Here is a 25,532-nt window from a genome sequence, read left to right on the forward strand (position 1 = left end):
TGGGTGCTCCTGTCTGCCTTTTTAATAAAGTAATTTTCTCCTCTGTAACTGAGAAGGTTCTCAAAAAGAAAATACCCTATCAATACAAAGCTAGGGGTTTTATATGACAAAACTTTGCTGTACTTGGAAACCTGCCGCTCTAATGTTATGGTTTGTATATTAGGCCTATAGTATTGTTTATTTTCATTAGGCTATTGATTGAATTGACATTATTGTTTAATATTTTTATGCCCCCCTGCAGTACGTTTAACGTAGACTCACGAAACTTGGTACACATATGAAGCATGTCAAGACATACAAAAGATGTAATGGAGCCATACCCTAAACCCAACAGAAAGTCCGGCATTTTAAATTGAATGTTCGAAATTAGAGGAAACATTAACAACCAATACAATTGTTGTTTTTCCAATACAGTTGTTGGCTCCTAAAACCTCTTATCAACATCCTGGTCAGCTCAGTTGCAGGAAGACTGATGATGATTTTGCGTGAACCACTACAAGTGCATAAAGATACTGTATATCATGGTAGGATTTCATGTTCATGTTAATCAGATCTAGCGAACCACCACATGTAATATGTAAGATTATTTACAGTTTACTCTAACCTTAAAAACATGTCTTATTGGTGATCAGGACCAGACAACATATACATGATTGATGGTCAATGTACGAAATATAATGCACTTTTACAATGGTTAATTAAAATGCTGCTTACATACTGTATACGTCAGTAATGCAATAATATCCATTCAACAATGTAATACACTGAAAAATGATTGTGCTTTTTATTTTCATATTTTAAGTGCATTTTGTTGTCAAGACTAGTGTACCCCTGAATGAAAGATGAAAGATACTGTTCTATATTATAGTATTATTTCTTTGAATTAAAGTGCCTATTTGTGACTTTCAGTTTGTGTTGATTCTAGATGCTGCTTTGGACAAAAGAGGTAGTGTTTTTACCACACCTACTGTCGTCAGATTCTTTTTTTACGGCGCTGAATTAAAAAAAGCGTTATCGGGAGGTCATATAAGTGCGATGAATGTTTTGCTCAGACAGAAAATCATTTATGTACAATAAGATTATACGTCACAGATGCAACGTTGCATTTTAAGTGTTGCACAGGGTAACTTAGCCTGGATGTATCGTGAGCTAAACCAGGTAACGTTATCACTGTCACTGTGTCATGAGCCAAAGCATTGATAGTTTGTTGTAGCATCCAATGTTATAATAACTTAGATTAATATAGCGCATTTCATGAAACCCAAGGGCGCTTTAAGCAAGTACAAATGGACATAAGGGAAAAGAAAATAGTATGCCAACACAAACACAGACTGAAAAGGAATAAAAACCGGGCGCTAAATGAAAGGGGGACGTAATTTAATGTAGGCTACTGATAACAACCACATCGTGCATTGTAAAGTTATTTTATGAATGTAATACACATATTTTTAGTTGTTCTTCGTTTAATTTCCCTTTTTTCTGTGTTGGCCCTGCCCCAGTATCAGCCATAACTACAGATAACTTCTAAAATAAAATAAAAATACAATTACGCCTAAATAAAGAAATCTTCTGCTACCTTCTACCTGGCTGGATACGCTAACACTGGCTTTTCCGGTGTTACGCCGAAATCTGTGACTGGTCAGAATGTGTGACTGTAGAGCTGGTGTGCCTGCCGTAAAATTATTTTGTGACTTAGCGTTAAAACTTGGACCAGGCAGAGGGTAGATCGGATCCGATAGACGTGCCAACGTCCGCTACACCTAAAATACACCTAAAATAAAATTGGGTCAAATTCGACCTACATGCTCGCAATCCGCCCACCACCTGTTGAGAACCACTGACCAGAGGGATCCCCGATGCGGTAGAGTTAGTTTAAAGTTGGATAATCGCCGGTCACTCTGGATCCAGCAGCGTCCTGTTGGACCCATGTAGCTCACATACGTATCTTGGCGTTTAAGTGCTGGCTCTTAAGGCTCTGACACACCAACCCAACGACCGACCGTCAGCAGAAAAGGCTGATCAGTCTCCCCGAGTTTGTCCAAAAGGTGCCTCGGAACACATCGACGCGACGCTGACCTGAGCGTACGTTCTGCGCTTGCGCGATACGTAATACGTCTCCATAACAGCAGGTGGCTCTAATCTGAATTGTCACCCAAAAAATGAAAACCGGCAGCTGATTGGACGAACGTCTCATGTGGGTCTGGCTTCTCCCGAATTTCAAAGCCAGACCATAATGGCGTCTCTTTCGGAATACTTTCTGAAAACATTTTAAGCGAGAAATAGGCCATACAGTTGCTGAATCTGTCTTCATTTCAGATCAACAAAGGTCAGTTTAAAAAATTTTCGTCAGATTTTGAGAGGCGTTCATCATGTTCATCCCGCTCATCATTTCCGGTAATTGGTCATTGAGTCCAACTGCCCACTGGCCGATTCAACAAGTCAAATCGGCCCAAATTAACGTTGACGGCTCCTCCGACTGACAACGGCACGGAACACACCGACTCGGGTCACCGACCTCGCCAGACTGTCCGACGGCCGATAATCGGGTTGGTGTGTCAGCGCCTTAAGGAGTTACCCTTTTAATGACGCCGTTTTCCCCCAATACTTTCATGTTGAATTGCAATTGTTAGTAAAAATATTTTTTGGTTTTAATTTGTAGTCAATTCATCACATTACATGACAACTAGCCAAGAAAATCCCAATTATCCCATTAAAAATATTTCTATGAAATAGAAGAAGCACTAAAATCTACAGTAATATGAAAAGGTAGGCTATGCTAGATGTGTCCAGTGTAGTATCGAGTCACTAAGTTACAAAAAACTTACTTTTTATATTAAAATATTTCGAATGTTAGCTTTAGAATAACTATGTAGCCTAAAATAAATGCATTATAGGCTATGTTAGCAATCTAAATAAGTGTGTGACATGAGCAACCAAGGGTACAGTGGCCCTGAGAGGCCACTGCACTGCAACCTAAGAAAACGCACGTGGGAGTTGGCTTACACCACTACGTAATGACTACTGTGTGACTGTGCACATTATTGCTACTGTCCATCGATTGAAGCCTGAGCAAAGAAGGTAACTGAAAATGGTTTGGGGTGGAGGATTCCAGCCCAATGGCACAGAAGGCAAGAACTTCTACATCCCTATGTTACACAAAAAATCCAGAACAGAGGGCATTCCAAAAACTGCTGCTCAACCAGGTAGTTTTACTAACTTTGGGTAACATGAATGCAAGTTTAAAGCAACAGATAACTCCTAAGACATAATAATCAGAAAGACAGATGACAGACTTCAGTATCTTCAGTATTAATCGTTTTAAGCTCTTATAGCATAATGGGAAACACAAATACAAAAGAGATGAATTTCAGTGGCTGCAAATTAATCTCACAGTAATTTAGAAAAGTCACTAGAGTCACAAGACACAACATTATCTATTTGAATGAAATAAATTACAGTATTTCTCAGGGAAAACATCTGAGGTCCACAGTTGGAATCAGTATCTGATCATCTGAGTAAGAAACCCTTGAAAATATGACACATTTAGATGGACAGAACTTACTTAACTAGATATCCAGTGTCCTGGATGATTGGCCAATATGCCATACAGTATTGTTTTAAATCACAGCCTAGCTGCAATTTTAGCTTACCAGGAGATGAGTCATGAGATGAGCAAGGACGCAAGTCTGAGAGAGTCTTAGAGCATTTCTCAGAACAAGTGCAGAAGAGAGGCTGTTGGTGACAATTTAATGGAAAAAAAAATGTCTGTTGACCAGGTAGAAAGACATGATTAACACTGTTTATCATGCATCCGCTGTGGGAACCCTGCAGAGACTTTATTTACTGCAGACTACATTTCTGGTGTGATGATATACTACCCCTTTGAGGTCAACGTCAATACATTAACCCCAACATCTGCAGAGCATTGCAACATGCATGTGGTTTCATGTATCATTTAAGCATTCAGTACATCCCACATAATTTATGCTCTAGATTAAACTATGGTGTATGTGTAAAGTAAAGAGAGCCAAAGCTTATCCATTTTTTTTAAATAATTTTAAACAAACTGGATCCTCTCTTGGCTTTTGGAGAGCATTCAGATGATATACAGGCAGATGATGCCCCCTGCAGGTGTCTACAAAGAAGTGAAAAATGTATTTGCACCATTACAGTGTATGCTCCACATGAGGTACATTTGTAAATGAAAGCCACTGCTGCTTCATGCTCTGCTGGTGGGAAATACAGACATAACCAAGGATAAATGTTACACACCAGTGTATAAAATGTTACAGCTCACAGGGGGGATTAATTACATGTAATTACACCCTTCTTCCATACCCGATAGGCCATCTATCTCATGATGTAGCCCTTTATTTTCTGCCGATAACCTGACCCTAATTGTTATGCTGTGGGTGCACACACTGTAATTTTCTTCAAAGAGCCTGCCCTGGACACCTGCATGTGCTTAGTGTCTCTGTCAAGGGACCAGCTGAGACAAGCATCGGCTCTGTTTTTACTAATTGCTTAGATCAGATAGGAGAAGCTGCATACAGAGGCCTTAATAACAAACGTAGGGATGCACTGGATATATTTCCAGGCTAATTTTCACTGTGAGGAGGCCTGGAGGAAGACACTAGTTCTGCTGGGTGAGGCAAGCAATGGATAAACTTCCATAATAACCTTGTTGATGAGATCATTTATGAACTCAATTTTATTAACATATTAATAATAATTCTATTATTATTGTCAATATTCTTATTTTGGTTGCTGGGGACTCAATAACTACAGTCATTTTATGAAGAATGTCAAATTATGGCTTTTGGGGTTTACCTTAAAACTTCAAGGACCACAATGGAAATAAGTGTTGGGGTTTTATGGTGTTATCCTTGACATTTATTAGATGTGTGTCATTTGATGTCCTCCTTTATGTAATGGCAAATAACTGAACTGACTAAAATATTTAGCAACAATATTTAACAATATAGTAGTTCTAGTGCCAGGCATGACATTTCAAGCCTTGTTGAAAAATGAACAAAAGCAGAGAAGAATATCAGTCTGATTATTACAGATTGAGAAAATTACACAACTGTCAGCTATCAGCTTGCTACAACAATAGCAGGTGTTATTGAGAATAATTTTTTTGCCATTTAATCTTTTGTTACTTTTGAAGTAAACTAAATAAAATATTTAAAGCCCCAAATTATATTTCCTTCGTCAAAGGGCTTTACAATCTGTACATGTCAGAGATGTTCACAAGTCATTTTTTGGAAGTCCAAGTCGAGTCTCAAGTCTTTCTCGAGTCCAAGTCAAGTCTCAAGTCTTTGAGGGGAAAGTTCAAGTCAAGTCTCAAGTCTCAGCCATCTGATCTGTCCCTAACACTGTATTGTTAAATCTTATGAATTCAAAGCATGTCCTGTAGCTACCATCCATACAGTCCAGTATCAAAATCAGTTATGGGGTCTACTTAAAACATCCCTCCAGCCCTCGGACCTGGTGAAATATTAACCTAAGTCTGTCACATCATATGGATACAACTATAAAGATACAATTTGCCTGTTCCCAGCATTAGCACAACACTTTGCGATGGTTATAGCTTGTTACCTGTAACGATATATGCTAAATGTAACGTCTCTTTCACTCAAAAAAAAAAAAGTCTAACGTCGAAGTGGAAATCAAGATAATAGTGGCAGCGCCACGCCAGTTACAGAACAACATGCATCTCAGTGTCAGTCCAAATTACGCACAATAAGCAGTTTGAACTCACTGATGTAATGCCATTTATTTCCCAAGTGTTAGTACGCTCAGTGAAACTGAGTCCAGCGCGAGTGAGATCCGACTCAGAAGAGGAGAGGTTAGTGAGGCCAGCGTCTCCACGGCAGGTGACAGTGCACACAGATCCGCTGCGCCACGCATGGATGAAATAATGAAATAGTAAATAGGACTACAGTAACAGAAATATGTGCAGAATTAAGACAGTCAGGACGGCCTAGTGTTTGGTGGACCGGGTACACCTTGTTCACTTAATAGCCTATAAAACATCCACGGGATCAATTACGCATGACATGAGTTTGCCCACCCGACATAGCGTTTGTTCCTGGCATAGACAGTATATAAGAATGGACCAATAGATCTCGTTGCTCTGGACGGAGACCAGTGAAGGATATTAGAAGCACTTTTCCGGTGAGCGCCGAGCGTTACTGCGCAGCCTCCAACTGAGAGAGACGACGTAAATGTGACGTGAGCAACCTGTCTGAAAGTTGTAAATCTTCTGGTAGCTGTGCCAAGAGAAATCTCAATCATTCCCAATCTTGCAGAGACGGAGAGCGTAGGTATATGTAAGGAGATAACATAGGCACAGGCTAATTATTGCTAACTAAAATGCTAGTTAACATTAGTAATTAAACTTAAACAGCTAATGTAAGTCGAAACTGCCTGCGGGCTTCTCCTGTACTATACGGTAATTCCTCTACTATGCGACAGAAAGTTGCGTGGCTATGACACAATCGTTAGTCTATTTTTACAAAAATGTCAGCTACGTAGCCATAACGTGAGGTACAAGGTAATGGAGCCTTTTATACATTGTCGTGTTTCTTTAGAAATAAACAATGGACAAATAAAGTCTTTAAACGCTTCAGATGTAAAGTTATTCGCTGTCAAAGTGACGTCAAAATGAATGGCAGTCAATGGGTCACTAACGGGAGGTGATCGTTTTGTAGCATCAAAATGGCGCCATAGGAGGTTCGAGCTCTGAAGCGAAGCTTACCCCCTTGGTTCCTGGTGAGATGGATCCGTGTGCCCCACCTCCTGTGCGCCATGGATGTCTGAGCCTCAGCATCTTCTAACGGTAAAGATCCATTTGTCCGACACGACTGAAGCGTGGTGTCGCGAAGTCATACATCCATGGTTGATGCTCCACGCCCCTGACCGGCAGCTGCTTAGACGAACGTGTGTCGTGGGTTTGGCTTCTCGAGAATTTCAACAGAGTGTCATGGCGGCTCATTGAGAATACAATCTCGTATTTTACGAAAATAGTTCACCAAAAAACATTTTAAGCGAGAAATAGGCCATACAGTTGCTGAATCTGTCTTTATTTCAGATCGACAAAGGTCAGTTTAAAAGATTTTCGTCTACTTCTACTGTATAGTCGCGTCGCGTTCAACGGATTCATTTGCATAAAGATGGGCATCGGTCAGCTTTTGGACGCGCAGCATTTTTTCAAATGCAGCGCCGCCTTCCCAGAATGCTTTGCGTGCATGTTGAAGTCGCTTGACGTCACCCATAGGAATAGAGTGGAGCGCGGTGCGACAGAAGCATCGAACGGTCAAATGGATATCTACCGTAACTATAGAGATACAATGTGCCTGTTCCCAGCATTAGCACAACACTTTGCGATGGTTAGCTTGTTACCTGTGACGATATATGCTAAATGTAACGTCTCTTTCACATTGCAAGTGACCTATCTGGGTGCGTTTTGAGATGCCTGATGAAGTATAGCGCATGCGTTACGTTGCACATTATGGCAAAGGGCAGGGGACATGCAGCTCATCATACGTTTCCCCAACGTATATGCGCCAAAAAAAGAAAACAGAAATACATGAATAAATTTAGATTTAAAAAGCAATAATTGCATGAAAGCAGGTTGTTGACGAGGCTCGAAGCTCGAGTCCGAGTCAAGTCTGAAGTCTTTTGGGTCGAGTCGCAAGTCAAGTCTGAAGTCAGCTGTTTGTGCGACTTAAGTGCGACTCGAGTCCCCATCTCTCTTGATGATGAACAGAACATTTATGACACATCATCACCATGGGTCATGAACACAGTTTTTATTCAATGAGAAATATGTGTAGTTGGAGCCTGCTGACTTTTCCCATAAATAATTTACCTAAATAAAGCAATGATTTGTGGCCACCACTCAGTCAAATGATTAACATAAGATCATTAATTCACGTTCTGTGAACTCTTTAATTTAATAGCAGTACTGCTATTCTTTACTGATGAGATTCATTAACACACATAAGCAACCCAACTCTTTCTCATCAACATAGTTTAAACTCTACAGGCTGTACCAGAGTGGTAAGAGGTTTCGGGCATTGGTTAGAATTATGTTAACTGTCTTAACAAGATGAAACCTGAGGGATTATCCCTTTAGCCTTTACAGTTGAGATTATCCTGATACACAGTATGAAACATGCTTTAATGTCTATAAAGGTGTCTCCATAAGAGTCAATACTCTTTAGTTATTCCCTTTGTCGGTTTCCCACATTTCTTTTTCAGATTTCCTCACTTTCAGTCTCCTCTGCTCCGTTCCCTTTTCCATGGAAATAAAGAGGCTGACACCATATAAGAAAAATCATGGCAACAACAGCTCCACAGTTGATATGTAAACTTTGACATCAATTACTGAAATCAGAGTATCACTGAAAAGGCATGTAGAGCAACACTTCAGACACACTTCAAGTAAAATAACAAACATAAAGTAAATGTAGTGCCTGACATAAACGTATACGCTTAATATATTCATCACCACATAACACACACATTCCAGTTACTGTACACTTTTTGAACTGTATGTGATGAATAAGTTAGACAGTATTCCCTTCGTGAAATTATAGTTATAGTATAGTGCACTTCAACATGTTTCACATCCACATTATGCATCATAGTTTGTTTAATATGTAACATATTCTTTTAGAAGATAATTCTTCAAAACAAGTATAATAATACATGTGAATACACATGTATTTACACACAAATACAATTTTAAAATAATTAAATATTCAAAGCTCCACTTAAACAGTACTCCATCCATTTGAAATCAATATTCCTAAAAAAAAGCAGAACAAAGACACTAGAGTGCCTCATTCATTATTATTATTATTTTTTTTTAAATGCATCAGAAATGACAAAGGAAATACATGTTACAATCAAACATTAAGTATTTATAGGGAGAACTCCTGCACATTGGTGAGATATATTTCCAAACTATACTATCCATACTGACACTGCACATGTTTTCCGTCAAATGTAGCATAGGCCAAATGTGTAATACAACAAATTTTCTTTAGACAAAACAAAAACAAAAAAAGAAAACAATTTTCTATTTACAGGTAATAAATAAATAAAACATGTATAATAAATTGCGTGAAATTTGTTAAACGCCATGTAAATCCTACCGCGATGCTAGATTACTGGGCATTTAATTTCAATTTAATTTTAATGGCTTTCCAGGGATTTGGGGTTAAAAAGAAAAACATATTGTGAAAAATGTTAAAAACAATCCACAATTGGTTATGATAAGTATGGAATTCACACAGAGACACATGGAAATACTTCTGAGCTACAACAAAAAAACAACAACTATTAGCTTGTTAAACCATCAATATCTTCCATGTAGTTAATAACAGAACTAAGGTACACCACCACGGGTAATTCTGCCTGTATATACTGTACCTGCAGACCAAGTGCAAGTACAAACAGTGCTTTGCATCACCATACTTATAAATGGAATCTACATATGTTATATTAAGCTGTCTGAGCTAAAGTTTGCAGTAATATTATAGGCTCTGTTTTAGGCTGCCTCTGTTGGCAAGAAGATCAGTACTCTTCAGCTTCATGTATTTTTTTGCGAATATGTGAATACTATATTTTCCATTGATTCAGTGTAATTATTATATTTGAATACTGGCGTGTAATGATTTTTGTCCTTTTGTCCTTGTTATGATTCATGTCCTCATTAATGGCTGGGACATAATGTCTGATAGCAAAGCTGTGGTGGAGTATAATCAACCATACAAGGTTCTCCAAAGGGGAGCCAAACATTTTCCTTCTCATTATTATAATAATGTATTATTATTATTATTTACAAAGGTCCACAGCAATGCCTGCTTACTGCCAAAGGTCAACTTGAAAAAAAAAAAAAAAATACCATCAGTGTTTTCATTGTATTTTAAAGTCCCCCTCTACCAAAAAATGTGTTTTTCTTGTGTTTATGTCCCCTTAAATGTCTGACCTTGACTGTACTGACTTGTATCTTTGCAAAGTGTGTCACTACAGAGGTGTTTTCACATTCATCATCTGAAGGGGGAGATGTATGTGCACTTCCCTAAAATCTGAGACGCCACTGATCCTTAAACCAATCACTGTTGAATGCGCAAAAACAAGCAAAGAAACCTGAAACCTCCAGCGCAGAGAGTACTGTCAGTAAAGAGAGCGAAAAACACATTGTAATCGTAACTGTGTCAGCCACTGCCAGTTACAAGCTAACAAGCTAACAAAAGACATAAACAAAACTAAGGTATATGCTAGAATGTAGTCACCAAAAGAGTCTGCGCGAGCAGTGGTGTTGGGTAGCACGAAGCCAGATCCAGAATTGCTCAATGAGGGAGAAAGAGAAGATGTGCTTCTGGTCCCTTTTTCAGAGTTTTTTACTTCTCATATAAGAAAAGCATGTTAAACAAAATATGAATCATAACAGAGTATTTTTACATACTTTAAAACGTGTCTGAAGGTGGATTTTAAGTTAATTATCATGTTCCCAATCCCATCTCGTTCACCATGTACAGCATTATAGACCCAATCACAATGTTTGTTTACAATAACTTCTGGGAAGAAAAACCCTGTGTCCCGTATACACAATTTAATGGTGCTGTGCAAACAGTGGCATGGAACAACTGGATATACTATCATTTCATTCATTTAAAATGCATGTTTTGTACTTTCATATGTCACTTTCGCTAACTTTAGGTCGGAGGTCGGAGACTAAAGAAAATGACACCACCTAAAAAGTAGCAGTCAGTCACCAGTGGTGAGATGTCACTGTTTTTAATGTTAGGGTCCACTAAGCTAACTTGGGCTCGTAGAACAAAGAAACACATCTACTAAAGGCTAGTCAAGCCGTTAACATTAATTATATTTTTCTCATCCCCCTGCGTGTTGCGTTTAACTTGAGGTTTGGTTTATCAAAGATGCACGCACGCACGTTCTGTGATTTGGGCATCGTGCCACTCCGTAGTTTGGGAAATCAGAAAGCAATGCAGCAGTAATGTTGTGGATGGCTAGCAGAAACAAACATCCTTGACCAGTAAAGGATGAAGCAAGTTCAGTTTCAAAGCCCTTCCAGATGGTTCTCTCCACAAGACTAAATTTATTTGCATTAACTGTCGGTGTGAATTGAGTTACCACCGGAGTACATTGAGTCTCAAATACCAGTGCTGTTAAATACAATAGAAGAACAAAGATATAGAAGCATGGCCTAACTCTTTTATCCAAAGAAATTAAAGGATAAGCTATAGCTTCAACTGTGCTATATAGGCCGAGTCTAAGTTCTATATTACTACTCCCCACTATTACATGCACACTTTATTTATTGATTTATTTATTTATTTACTATCCTACTTAGTAGAAGCCTTAACAAGTGTAAAGTGGGACACTACATTGTGTTAGTATTACTAAGTAATGGTACATTCAGGTCAATATGCCCATCTGTTGTTGCTTGATGGGCTTGAGTTTGCTATATTACGCTTTCAGCATATTTTTTGAGCATACAGTAGGCTACCTTTGAGATTTTTCTGGAGAATAGTCTAGACTCGTCTTGCCTTGTAATTTTTTTTGGATTGCAATAATAATAAACATTTGCATAAAGCAAGCATATTTTCAAATTTTCTCCCTTTCAAAGTACATTTAGAACAGAGTGTGATAAATTTGCGATTAATTGCGAGTGAACTAATCAATCATGCGATTAATTGCAATTAAATATTGTAATCCATTGACAGCCCTAATATATAGTTAATACTTTGTTAATGGTTAATATTTGTTTTGTAAACCATCTATACACATTATTTGGATGACTATTATAAAGTTGCCAGTAATGTTTATTATAAATAGTTAATGATTAATTAGTGGTTTATAAAGCCTCAAGTAACATTCATTCATTAACAAGGTATTGTAATCTTCTGTTGCAACTTTATAATAACGAGCCAAATAATGTTTATTAATTGTTTACAAATGAATTCTTAAAGGTTTACAGATCATTTGGTAATCATTAACACATACTTAATATAATATATCAAATTGTATGACGTGTGCAACAATCAACTGTTAAAATAACACAAATGACAGTATTACTAGTAATTAGTAAACATTATTAATTATAATGTCATTGTTTGTTAACAGTAAAATAACTATTGCTTTAGTTTAACTAATGTTCAATTTATCATTTCTTAGTGATGGTTATTATAAAGTGTTAAGCAAATCAACTTGTCTACCCAGAAGGGATTGTTTTGTTAGCGCGACGTCACGGGATTCAGTCTATACCAAGAGCAACATCACATCTTGTTGACAAATATAATCGGCCCTTGAGAAGCCACTTTATTGTCCCTGTCATAAATTACTGGCTTGCCGAGATATGCATGCGGTAAGCTCAAGCTTACTTTTGCCTGGTTGAAGCTACCTTGTCTGTTGAGCTGCTGATTAAAACTGTCTTGTCTGGAAGGTTGTGGACCAAAACCCTCCTCTGGCTGTTCAAAGCTGCTCTCACTGTACAGACGCTGTCGCATTTCACTGCTGCGTTTCCCAGAAGCATTCCTGGTTGGATATCTTTGACCTGTCTTGTACCAGCCTGTCTCTTTGAAGACAAACCAAATATTTCCAACCCAGAGGATGACGTTTACAAAACCAAAAACCTGGAGATAGAAGAAGGGACAGGTGTGAATGGCTTGCTTTATTCAGTTTGAGTTTCAGTGCTTCATTTGTTGAGCGAACACCTACCGCAGATGTATTAAGTTGTGACCAGAGAGGCTCCCGGGTAGCCATACATTTATTCTGCTGAGCTCTGCAGGCTGAGATGAGCAAAAGCACCTGTGTTGGGTTGGTGACCGTCTTGATATCAGAAAGAGTTTTGGCCCAACAGCAACTGCTGACCAGCCACATAAAGGAGAAGATGACTGTAACGACAAAATCCTGCTCAGGACAAAAGAGTAGAATGGAAAAATAGTCAATTTGGTGTGTTTCATCTCAGACAAACACAAACATTATCACACCATATTGTATCTAATTCAGATGTGGACATTAGAGGATTGGAGGAATGTTTGTTGAAGGTATAAACTCACTGACCACAAGCGGGCCTCTGTTGTTTTTCAGGTACTTGTTTTGGTAAAAGACATAGACGATGGTTGCCAGCAGAGAGTACAGGAAAGCAAAAACACCAACAGTCAGGAAAAACTGAGCAGCGGAGGAAAAGTCGCCATCCAGGAAAAGGATCTCTTCCCTCTTTGTCTCACACAAGGGAGCCTTAAAATGCACTTCTTGTAGTCTACAAGACAGAAAAATGAAATGTAAGGAGATTCAGTCTGTAGGGAAAATGGTTCAACCTCAAAAACCATAGATACACAGCAGAGAAACCTTTGTTTAGTGTCGCATACAAAGGGACAAATGCCACGATTCATGAAGAAGCTGCCAGTAAAAAAAGCAGTGCTGCAACTTGGCTTTTCTATGTGACAAAAGGAAGCATACTGTAGCAACATCTCCAAATGAGGATTAATTATGGCATTCAATGGCAGGGTTTTCCTGACCATTTATTTAATTTTTTAAATATTTGTTTTTATATTTGTGGGGAGCTTTTTTGGCATTGTGTATTTATTTATTATTTATTTTTGCACTATTTTCTACTTTGTATTGCAACTGCTGCCAACAATCTTCCTCTGAATAAATAAAGTTATATTTGATTTTATCTTTTTTTTATAAATCCTTGGGCATATGGTGCTTGGAGTCGTGTAAATACTTGCTGTATGACCTAAGTGAGTTCAATTACTGTGTCACCGTGACAATATTGACGCACACACTCACACACACACACACACACACACACACACACACACACATAGATCTTTGCCTCCCAAGTATTCAAAAAAGTAAAAGCCCCCTTTAGAAATAGCATTAGCAATAGCAACATTTCGAAAAAAATGAAAAATACTTTAATTCTGTTGGAAGCAATGTTGTTTACTAGGCCATTTATACATGACAGTGGGTACCACTGAACTAACACATCAACACCAGTGTCAAGTCAGCTGAGCTGTTAATGAGACGACTAATTAACAGTTCAGCTTGGCCATCACTGACTCTGACGCACAGGGTTTGGGGTGGTCGACCACAAGACCAGAGAGTTCACATCCACAGACACACCACACCATTCATCATCCAAATAAAATATTTATGGTGGCCAGTCACTCTCCAAGAAGTCGTTCAGTTAAACAATGTGTCTATAATTAGATTTTGTTTCCACTGTGCACATTGAAACTAAATGATGATCTATTATAGCTCTGTTTAAATGAGTCCTTTCACTTAAAATAGCAATACGGATGAGAAATAGAATCACTCTTTTCTCGTCCTTCAAACATCTCAGTGTTTATATAGCATAAAGTCCCAGGCAGCCCAGAGTACTTTCAGGTCGGCAGGAGTCAAAATGAAACCGGGACAAAGAAAGATACCAGTTTCTGTTGCTCATCAGCTTATCAATGGATCGCTAAGCAGCTACATCAAGCTGTGATAAAGTGCCATAGAGCTGTAACATCACAAAAAGCCCACCTTCAGTTAAGTCTGTCAGGACTCCAGGTACAGTTTTGTCGAATGATGCAGTGAAACATTTTGGACTTTAATTGGGCCGGCATCCTGCTCAGCTTTAGTCCAAAATACTGTTTTGAGAGCAACTCCCCTCTGCTGAGCCTGGCAACATGATTGAGTAGAGCTGTGCAGCTTTTAAATAATATTTTTGTTTTTGCTTTTGTCTGGCTGACCAGTTTCCTGAAATATGCAGAGATGATTGCCTGGTCAAGTCTGCTTAGTCTCAAAGCCTTGTTTTGGGTGTCCAGTAAAATCTTCACTCTTTGTCATAATTGTCAATTAGTCTGTTAATTCACATTTTAAAATTATATAAATCAAAACATGTAAAAATTGTCAAAGATTAAATGATTAAACTAAATGTAATAAAAACAAAATTACATGAAAATCAATATTTATTTTTTTATTTATAAGTCAATTAACTAATGAGATCAAAGGACATAGGCAAAGGAAAGCACACACAACTACTTCACCTGAAAGGATAGCCAAAATCAATGTCGATGCTGAGGTTACTCTGCCTCCTGTCTGAACAGTCCACTTTAACCTGGAGATGACCATAGTATCCTCCACATGTTGCAAAAGCACAGATGGCAAAAATCTAGGAAAACAAACAAAAATAGAAAAGGATCAGCATCGGTTGATATTTTATTGATTTCATTGATCCAATATCAGGTCTGGGAGTGCAGCTTACTGCATACTACACATTAATAAATTAGCCTACTGGTCTGATTATTGAGATTTATAATTGGTTTGAAAACAAAACCTGAATAATTTAAAGGTCGGAAGACAACTAACGGAGCTGCTTACTGTGCGCTGGAGGGTGGCCACAGCAGTACAGTACAGATTCAATTTGAAGATGTAAGTCTCTTGCTCATTGTATCTTTATAGTTGTTATGCAGAATATCCATATTAAGAATGAGAAATTGACTCTGTGTTCACTACTGATTCTAAATCTGATAGACATTTCACCAATCAACAAATCACAACATCAAGATCACACTTGATGTTGTAGTTCATACAAGGTAATGTGCAGTGAATAGAGGCAGAAACCACTAAAACCAAAATGAAGAAATGACAAGACTAGAGAAATGAAACTTACCGGAGCAAATATAACCATACACATTTAAAAATCACAGATCTCAAGTCCAGCTCCACACAGTATCGACAGCTTTAGTCATCAGGGTCGAAACACCACTGATGTAGACGGACAAAAAGAGAGTGACTCTTCCAGTGGAGGGGAGGGCTGAAAATAGATATCATCCCCAGGGAGGAGTCTGAGGTTTTACCGTACCTCTATATTTGTTCATAAATACTGCAATAAACTATAAATACCATATTTGAGAGAATGTCTGCGAATAGGTCGTTTACTTGTTATTGTAAGACCATAAGACATTGCTTTCAAAAAATCTTTTTTTTTTTTTTTTAATAAGGCTTCATCAGAAACATGAAACTAAGACAAATATCTGCTGCAGAATTTTGTCGCTGCAGGGAAAAGTATGTATCTCCACATTTAGTGATTTTTAATTATTCAGATAAATCGAAGGATTAGGTGTTCTTTTGGGGAAAAAGGGAGAACATTCTCATACTTCTTAAATAGACTATTTAAAAAAAACTTGGATTATCTGAAAAAGCTGACAACAGGCCTGTTTATATGCACTCATGAAAAAGGGATGTTTTGGAGATACATAGTTTTTACAGGACAGCAAAGATTGCAGTATATTACAGTGACGGTCTTCCTGGACTAAAACTTCAGTAGAGGCTTTAAAGAGTTGATCTTAAAACATGAACCTTTGAAATAGATGATGATTATCATGATGATCATGATTATATGAAATGAAAATAAATTATTTGAATTAATGAGTCTTTCTCTCTGAATTCATGAATGATTTGTGGGTGTTTGATAAGGAGGTAATTAATTGAATGTATTGACTATACATTGCACCAAGCTATTTCCTCCCCAAAACCCATGTTGCCATGGTAACTGAACTGTGTAAAACAGTTCTTCTACGCTCCTGCACAAAGAAGCATGACTTTCTTCAACATTGTAACCTTTCTCAGCACTTTTAAGTTATGTTTCTAAAAACTTTGGATTATGTTACATGAATTAACATTTGAGACTATATGTTGAAATCCTTAAGAAAAGAGTAATACTGTAAAAGTCATAATTATCTAGTTGCTCTAATTCACCTGTGCCTCATGCAGTATGTGCATTAGCTGCATCAGTAAGAATGGACAAAAAACATGCATTTGTGACCAAGGTCTAATCAATAATCAGACTGATGTGTGTTTTAAGTGTTTCAAACTTTTCACAACTTGTGTTGCGATATTATAGTAGTTAATCAAGGACATGGTTTTGGCATCAAGCAAATTGTTTAGGGCCCCATAAATCCTTGGGTCAGCCCTGCAGCCAATAAAAACATATCATTTGAAATAATATAGTTAAAAGTAATATTTGTGACATGATGTCTCTTCTACAAATCAAAACGTAATATTGTGATTGCATTAATTTGTTAATCAATGCTCAATGTCATACAATAAATAACTGTACTGTAGATTACTATATTGTAATCATGGTGGATACATTTTCTTTTCTAATGATCCAGTTACAATTGGGCCATTTGCATTGTAGTACTAAAGAGGATTCTGCTGACCTCTTTTGGTGACAAATCTGTATTACAAATTTATTTTTAAGCAAGAATGAATTTAGGGCCGTGCACATCACTGAGTGATATTACAGTTTTTGTCAGTCGCTTTGGTACATTTCTCAGATCAGAATTGAAATTCTCAAAACTACCTGTTCAATCTTCACATCATTGTGTCACTTGTGCACATCAAAAAAGCAGTTTCTCATTTCTTTGAACAAGTTGCAAATGCTTTGCTACATCCATGCAAATGAGTATGTACAATTCTCTGCTGTTTCCTACATTATCAATTGCTTATGTCATGTTGATCAAAATGTATTATAATGGGTCTCTGTTGAATAGTCTCACCCCCACAACATTTAGGCATTAGCTCATAGCATAAGTCTTTACATGCAAAATGGTTGAACAAGTTGTCATAATATGTCAAGCATATTTCTATACATTTCCATTAGACTTTTTTTCTAAATCTGTCCTGAATTGGTAAATTGCTCCCAGGTGAATCTTGACTTTCGATAACGAAGGTGCATCTCATGAACCATCAACTGGCAAGTATATATATAAATATATAGCTGGAGCACAACACAATGTTACAATGAACGTCAGGAGGTGTAGGAAGACTGCACTGTAAGGTAATCCATAGTGTTTTGCTATTTGTCCAAATTGTTTTGAGAAATGCACTTACTGTTTTGCAAATGTCGAGGATGATTCAAGAAATGTACCAAAGCGACTGTGAAAAACTGTAATAATGCATTGCACTGCAACTTGGATTTTAGATATAGGATATCTCATGTGTTATCTCATACTGGTCTGATTTGTGTACTAGAGGAATAATTAATTGTTCAATGATAACAAATATTCAGATTGACCTTTTTGTATAGAGGGGCTTTTAAACGCAACAATGTAATTTTAGGGTGAACTGATTTCTTACTTACAAAACAGTAAACCTGTAGGTATCTCATAACCTAGCTTCATATAAAAAAGGTAGAAAAAGAAAATCTTAATATACTTTATGAATCATTGGGATATATATAGGATAAAGAGTAAATGGGCTACTGGAATCTTAAAAGTAACACAACTACAGGGGTAGCAGCCAATTTAAGATTGTAAACATAAATAACTATGACTTCAAAGTTTCAGAAGTTATCTAAGAAAAGAAAGTGACTTTGATTGACTAATTCCCTCAGGCAGGCTTCAGATGTTAATGGCAAAATAACTGATGACATTTTCAGTCCACAATGAATAACAGCCAGAATAACTCAGTGCCAAGGGATCACTGGCTGCTTTTTGGTTTATATGAGGCGAAAGGATTTTAAAGGCAGCAAGATGCCAGACTTTACATAGAATTTAGTAATCAATTCTGAAAGTCATAGATAGCCGATGTTGGAGGGTAAAAGCAGAAGCCATGAGGCGTACTTTGAAACTCATTTCACAAGCTGGAGGCTGATAAGAACATTAAACTGCGGTAAAAGAGAGGTTGATGCAGAGAACAGATGAAGACATGAAAAGCCTTTGGTTCAATTTGGTCAAAGATAAAAATAGTTAAATTTTTATAGTTCTCAGCTGAAATAAACAGAACTGCATTAGCTTCATTTGCACATACAATCAAACCTTAGTTGATTTATAAATAACCATCCAATGTCTTTTTGTTTGAATTAGGCTGGTGGAGCTATGGAGCATGAATGTTGACTCATATTCAAATATTGAATTATATTCTTGTACTATCGTGAATAACTCACATCTACAATAAAAGGGCAGTGATCCAATCATTGGGTTTTGACAGTTTATTCCTGTAACATCCTCAAAATCCACTCAGGTTTTTGATTACCATCAAAAAATGTTTTTTTCTGTGTAGGTGTAAGAATATTACCTTTCTTGACACACATACTGTAGCGCTTGGTGGTGCGATTTGCCCCCGGGGACTGCATGTTGTTCCTTGCGTGTATACATCTACATGTTAATGCACTTTTTTGTAGCCTATATAACATCATTATCATTTAAAATTGTAATGCAGTAATGTTGTATCTGAGTACATTTTACACAAGTACATTTACTTGAGTAACATTACTTAACATTTTAGTAACTTGAGTTGAGATTAGAGCGAAATGATACTGTAGCCTTGCTACCTCCTTCTGGTGATGTAATGTGTTCTTTGGTTTTTGTCGATATACTCACATATTCAGACAGATCAGAATTAAGTATTAATAATTTCTTATGAATAAGTACTCTAGATTAACCAAAAACCTCTTTAAATAAGAGTAAGTGATGGTTCATCTAAAACACACACCTTTGAAGTATAGGTTTTCTCATCTGCTTTCAATTGAGTCCATAATCTTATTAGTAATCAAATATTCACTTAGTTTGTAGCCTTGGGTATTTAAACACAACAAAACAGATATGACTTTAACTGCTCTTTGATTTTTCAACCAACAGAGGGCAGGACTTAGCTACGCTAATTGGGAGAGAAATCTCTGAAGCTGCGGTGATAAGCTCTTCTTAATTTCTCACTGCATTTGTTCTTTCTCTTCTCGCCAAAATCCAGTTGACAGTTGTGTCTTCTGTATGTATAATAAGCTAAATACATCTCAACTCTTTGACTGCTGTGTGCGCTGATTGGAAAAATCATATCCCACTTGATGAGAAGATTGTGCTGGTCCAACAGCGATAGGTTTTTTTCTTCATGACTGGTGAGGCTCCATCCTCTCACTGCATTATTAATGAATCTTTTTCTGGCATCATCTCCCCTATCTACCCTGAAAACTGTGGGAGGAAGAGACAAGAAAAAAATCTGGTGGTTTTCATGAGGCCTCCGCCTGGAAATGTGCTTTCCAACGAGTTGATGTAGAGATTTTTTGTTGTCCTCTTTTGCAGAGAACCACCTTTGGACTGGAGCTTATCTAGAACATTTAAAGATTCAAGCCCACTTCAAATCCTAATTTTGAAAAAATCATTCCAGTGTAGCCTGAAATTATGACCATATATATATATATATATATATATATATATATATATATATATATATATATATAAAACCATGAAATTAATCCATAAAAGTGATCACATAGAGTTCATTGTATCTACTGTATGTATTTAAATTTTTTTGCTGTAAAATAAAGAAAAGGAAAATATTGTTAAGTAAAGAAAAAGTGCACAATAAGAAACAATGTATTTCTACATAAAAGAATGTCAAGACTAAATGTATTATTCTGGAACTCCTGAAATGCCACCTCAAATTCCCTGCAAGGTTGATGTCAGACGAAACATGGAAATATCAGACTTCCATTTTCTATTTTTACGGCCGGCAAAAAAAACATGAGACTGTTATGTAAAAGGATTTGTACAGATTGGTAATTTCTTCAAAACTGGTTTCTCCTCACTGCTAAAGCCAATTACCACACATCTCTGCTTTAAACTGAGCATTTCACTCCTCTGCAATCCATATATCCAGTCAATTTCACATAAAACCATGTTACAACACACACTTAAATACAGTATTTGCTGAGTGTGAAGCCCTCTGTGAGACAGCTATATAGCTGCAATACTGACATTGACCTTATTCCATCAATCTCACATTAAAAAAATGCTCCCAGCATTTAAATATTTCAAAGAGCTCCAAAGCCAACTCCAGAGAAGCTCTGAGCTTCTGTGTGCATGTCTGTGCGTGTGTGTGTGTGTGTGTGTGTGTGTGTGTGTGTGTGTGTGTGCACATCAACTCTGACAAACCAATTTTTAAACTGTTATGTTGCAGTTTGCGGTTTAACTCAGAGCTTATGACTGGTGACTAAACCCTAAGCTAAAGTCTAAAAAGAGAATACAGATCTAAATGATACAAGCTCAAGTGCGCAAGATAAATTTGTTACTGCAAAAATAAATCTCTCTCTCTCTCTCTCATTCTCTTTATCTCTCTCTCTCTCTCTCTCTCTCTCTCTCTCGTACACTTTAAGAATCTATACTTAATAAAATAAACATGCTCCGTACATATACTGTATAGAATAGCAGAACGAGGGACAGATGAGTCATGAATATAATATTGTGTAGTTGTTCTGTGAAGTTTCAGCTATGCTGCACTGTCTGGTTTGTCACGGTGTGCTTTAAATATGCTGTCTGTGACAACTCTCCAAAGGCGCACATGCAGGGACACATATTAAAGTGCATGTGATATTGGTTCTATTTTGTGTTTTTTTTTATGGTTTCAAGTATTCTTTTCCTTTTTTTTTTAAATAGTTTTTCATTTCTTAGAGACATAATTAATATAAAAATAAATAAATAAAAACACTGTTAAGATGATACTCACATGTGATGATGAAGTCAGGCTGGACTCTATGACTTCAAATCAATAATTAAAGGGGTGATAGAATGCAAAACCATAGTCATAGTTGAATAACGACAGTTTGGTGGGTAAATAGGACATACATAGAACCTCAAAATCCCATTGACACCTCTTTCCTCTGCAAATCTCACAATTTGAAACTGCCTCTGAAAACAGGCAAATCTCAACGAAGCTAATAGTTGACGTCAACTCGGTGGCTCCTCCTCATTTGGCTCTAGTCTCTATCTTTTGTCACACCCCAACATTTACATAGGCTACACCACTGATCTGAGGTCTTCTGAATAGGTCACGCAGATCTCAGAAATTGTATACATTGTTTGTCTGCTATTTCGTCACTAAATTCACTTCTGAGACTTTTTTATGCAAGAAATCAACTATGTAGAGGTCAAATATGAATTTACGAAAATTGATGGCTAATTGCAAATTTTGTCCGACTGTGTGTCGGAGTTCAGTAGCTGGGCAGGCTAACGTGACAGCGGCCGGTGCTGCCTGGGTTGCTGCCTCACCGCCCGGCCTGACCTCCTTCACAGACCCCGGCCTGCTGTGAGCTAGATGGAGCTCCGTCACGGCCGGCAGCCCACGGCACTCCATATCAGCGCAAAGTCACCGTTTCTGGGTTACTGGACTACCAAATGCCGAGGCCCTGACAGAGCTCCAGGGCCTGCAGCTCGCTGCTCTCCCTCCCCTCTTCCTGCTAAATGGCCAGTGTGTGTGAGTGAGAGCGTGGTCAGCGAGCTTGTTACGCCCGCAATCTCTTACCACAGGTTCCAGTTAATCTTATAATGGATATGTGTGTTGAGTTATTTAAACAAACAATCGGGGATATAAACGCCTCTTGTCCGCAAGTCTCATTGATAGAGCCCGCGGTGAGCTGGATGGAGCTCTATCAATGAGAGCTAGCTAACTAGCCTCCTCCTAACGAGACCTCTGAAATTCACAAAAATTCCTTAAATTGAAATCGGACAAAAGTGTTAGCTTTGTAAGACCTTAGGGTAGCTGTGATATACATGCCGTGATGAAATTCAAACTGTAAATATAGTATAGTTATGCTGAAAGTGTACCCGGGGTCTGTGAAAGGACAGGCCGTGCTGCGAGGCAGCAACCCAGGCAGCACCGGCCGCTGTCACTGAGGAACTCCAACACACAGTCGGACAAAATTTGCAATTAGCCATCAATACATATTATATATATATATATATATATATATATAATTTTTTTTCTCGGTTGAAACTATTCAACAGGGAATTCATACCAAAGCTTCTTTATTTCCGTTAACATTTTTTTAACGGATATGTTGATATTTTAATTGTAGATGGTCAAAAACACATTAAAGCAGCTACATATTAACAAGGGTAACACTAGCTACTCGTATGTGAAAAAGGCTGCTCGTAGTGACGAACCCACAGATAATTATCACTTGACTCTGCGGATCTCTCAACTCCGTGGAGTGTTTTAGTGAGGGTTACCAGCTGTTTCCTGGATGATGTGGTGAGATTGTTTTCTAGACTTGATGAACATTAGTCTGACAATGGAAATCTACCACAAAACGAAGGCATAATTTCTCTCCTTAAAACACAAACAAAATTCCAGCTGCATGATGAAACACACATTTTTTCATTTGCATTTTTCCACACTGGCCTTTGTTTTGTACTACACTGAAGAACATAAACATTTTATGTGTGTAGTTGAAGTAGAGGAGCGGGGCAGAGAACATCAGTCAATTATTAATGTTTAAAAGGTTTGGAGAGTTCCGTTGCTGAGGTTGGTGCTAGACCTCTCTGAGGGATCTGAAGTGTGTGCAGTCGCAGAAAACTAAGGGTTCTCACCCGCCAGGAATTGGCAGTGGCCTATGGGGGAACAAAGGCAGACCTCATGCTGAGAATCCACAAGGGCAAGCTGTGTGAGTAAAAACTAAAAGAGGACTATTAAATGCCAAGTCAGGGCAACAGGAGATCCACTAGAAAAACTGGAGATGAGGAGTCTTTGAAAGCATGGTTACCTGCAGGGAATATGCTGGTCAGACGCATAAGGGACATCTGGAGTAGCAGTCAGTCCAGCTGTCAAAAAGATTCAATTTAAACTCAGAGTTGAAGTAGGCAGGCCTGCTCATCCTCCGTGCATGCTGAGTTCACAGTACTGTATAAAGGCTGTCATGGGTGTGCTGGTAGTGTAAGTACCATGATGGTGGAGGAGGTGAACACAATAAATGGTCAGAGGGGTGACGTAAGTGGTAAGAAAAGATGAATTTGGAAGGAAAACCCTAACCTCAATCTAAAATCTGAAATGGTTTCCACCAGAATGGCCGTCATTGGTAAAGGATGACATCCTAAAGGTTTGATCTAACCACTGATATGCCCTGTGTCAAAATCTAGTTTAAAGACATTTATTTTTTTAGGTCATATTGTATTAATATAGTGCATATTCCTGTGTTAAGTTATGTTTAATTATATGACTTAAGGCCCAAAAGAATATTTTTACCCTGCGACATTGATACTGAAGCAGCAAAATGGAATTCAAAAATATTTCATTTCATTATTTACACCTCTGCCATTCAATCTCAAAATGGATGGTGTCACCTTACTGCCAGTCAGAGACTGATCTCACCAATATGTACAATTGCAGGCCGGTCATGGCAAACTGGCACTGGAGAAATGGTACCCAACCTGTGAGGACACAAGATAAATCCCGAGATGATTAACAAAAAATAATTTAAAGAACACAATTTTGTTAATAAACAAATAATGTTTATTCTTTCTGAACCGTTTCAACCATTCCTTCAAACCATATGATGATATAGGTTGCTTATTCCTACTGGATGGTTTTATTTCTAAAACCTAATCAAATGTAACAAGTTTGATTTGGGAATATCACTTTTTGGTTAAAAAGCTCCTAACTTATATGCAACCTGTGACAAAAAGTCATAAGCAGACAATGGTTGATTTTAACAGGTCATAAACCAAAAATTGGAAAATGGAAGGCGATAGAGTTAAGATTCCACAATCCAGTCAGCAGCAGGACCAGGCGGTCAGACCAGCTCCACAAGCTTACACTTTTAAAAAATCTCATCAGCAGGGAGGAGATATAATCACCAACAGATCAACTCCAGCATGTAGTTTAGTCTCAACCTTTTTACAATGTGTATGTTATGAGCATTGGGTTTTCAAGGTGATACGGTTAGTAGGGAATTGTTAGATAGCTGTGGTGAGATTTTCTATAATGTATCCCTTTGGTCTACAGGTAGTAATAATAATAATGTGTTCAGTGGAAGTCCGTGGTAGTGTCTCTCTTAATTAATTTTGGCCAACAGTGATTTGTCAGTTTAATTAGGTCAATAGGGCCCCTGGTTAGGGGTCAGGGAGTAGTTGTGATCTACGGTCACAGACGTCATATTGTGTTATATTATTTTCTTTCTGTCCTGGTTTATACCATCTTAATCTGCCACCTCAGTGTTTTAGATTAGCAAAGTGATGTCAACACATAAAAAAAGCAGGACCTACTGAAGTGTTGGTTTAGATTTTGTTAAGGCTAAAGCAAAAATTCTGGTCAAATCCAGAATATTTAATATTTTGCTTCAAGCTTTAAAGATTGTATAATGAGATAAAAATTACAATGAAAACAGTTGTCAATTTTATCTTCATAAGCAGATACATAAAAGGAGTATTGCAAAACCATGTGTCATGTAAATGTGGCCTGTTTACACTTGTAGTGTTGGAAGGATTTGAAAGGTCCTGTGACCACATTATTACTCAGTGAATAGCAAGTCACACTTTAATATTATTAAGTGTTACAACATTAGGTGTTACAACATTGTCATATAATGTCAATAATAATATAATATATACATTTTTTTTTTTTTATCAGAGACTACCTGGGAATTTGGGAGTGGAGAGGATGGAATGGCCTGCCAGCAGTCCTGACCTCAACCCCACTGAACACTTGTGGGATCAGCTTGGGCG

The 25,532-nt window shown here is 37.7% G+C and overlaps 1 protein-coding gene across 1 annotated transcript; it reads right to left on the reverse strand.

Moving 5' to 3' along the window:
* Window positions 1-12,139: 12,139 nt before the first annotated feature.
* Window positions 12,140-15,820, reverse strand: LOC116041518 (synaptoporin). Its single transcript, XM_031287432.2, has 5 exons — window positions 15,707-15,820; window positions 15,081-15,205; window positions 13,105-13,303; window positions 12,760-12,951; window positions 12,140-12,674 (listed from the first exon to the last, which is right to left on the reverse strand). The coding sequence occupies exons 1-5, from the start codon at window positions 15,728-15,730 to the stop codon at window positions 12,318-12,320; spliced, it is 897 nt and encodes a 298-aa protein (XP_031143292.2). The 5' UTR covers window positions 15,731-15,820; the 3' UTR covers window positions 12,140-12,317.
* Between the last annotated feature and the right edge of the window lie 9,712 nt (window positions 15,821-25,532).

Source organism: Sander lucioperca, chromosome 6 (assembly GCF_008315115.2).
Source record: "Sander lucioperca isolate FBNREF2018 chromosome 6, SLUC_FBN_1.2, whole genome shotgun sequence".
NCBI lineage: Eukaryota > Metazoa > Chordata > Actinopteri > Perciformes > Percidae > Sander > Sander lucioperca.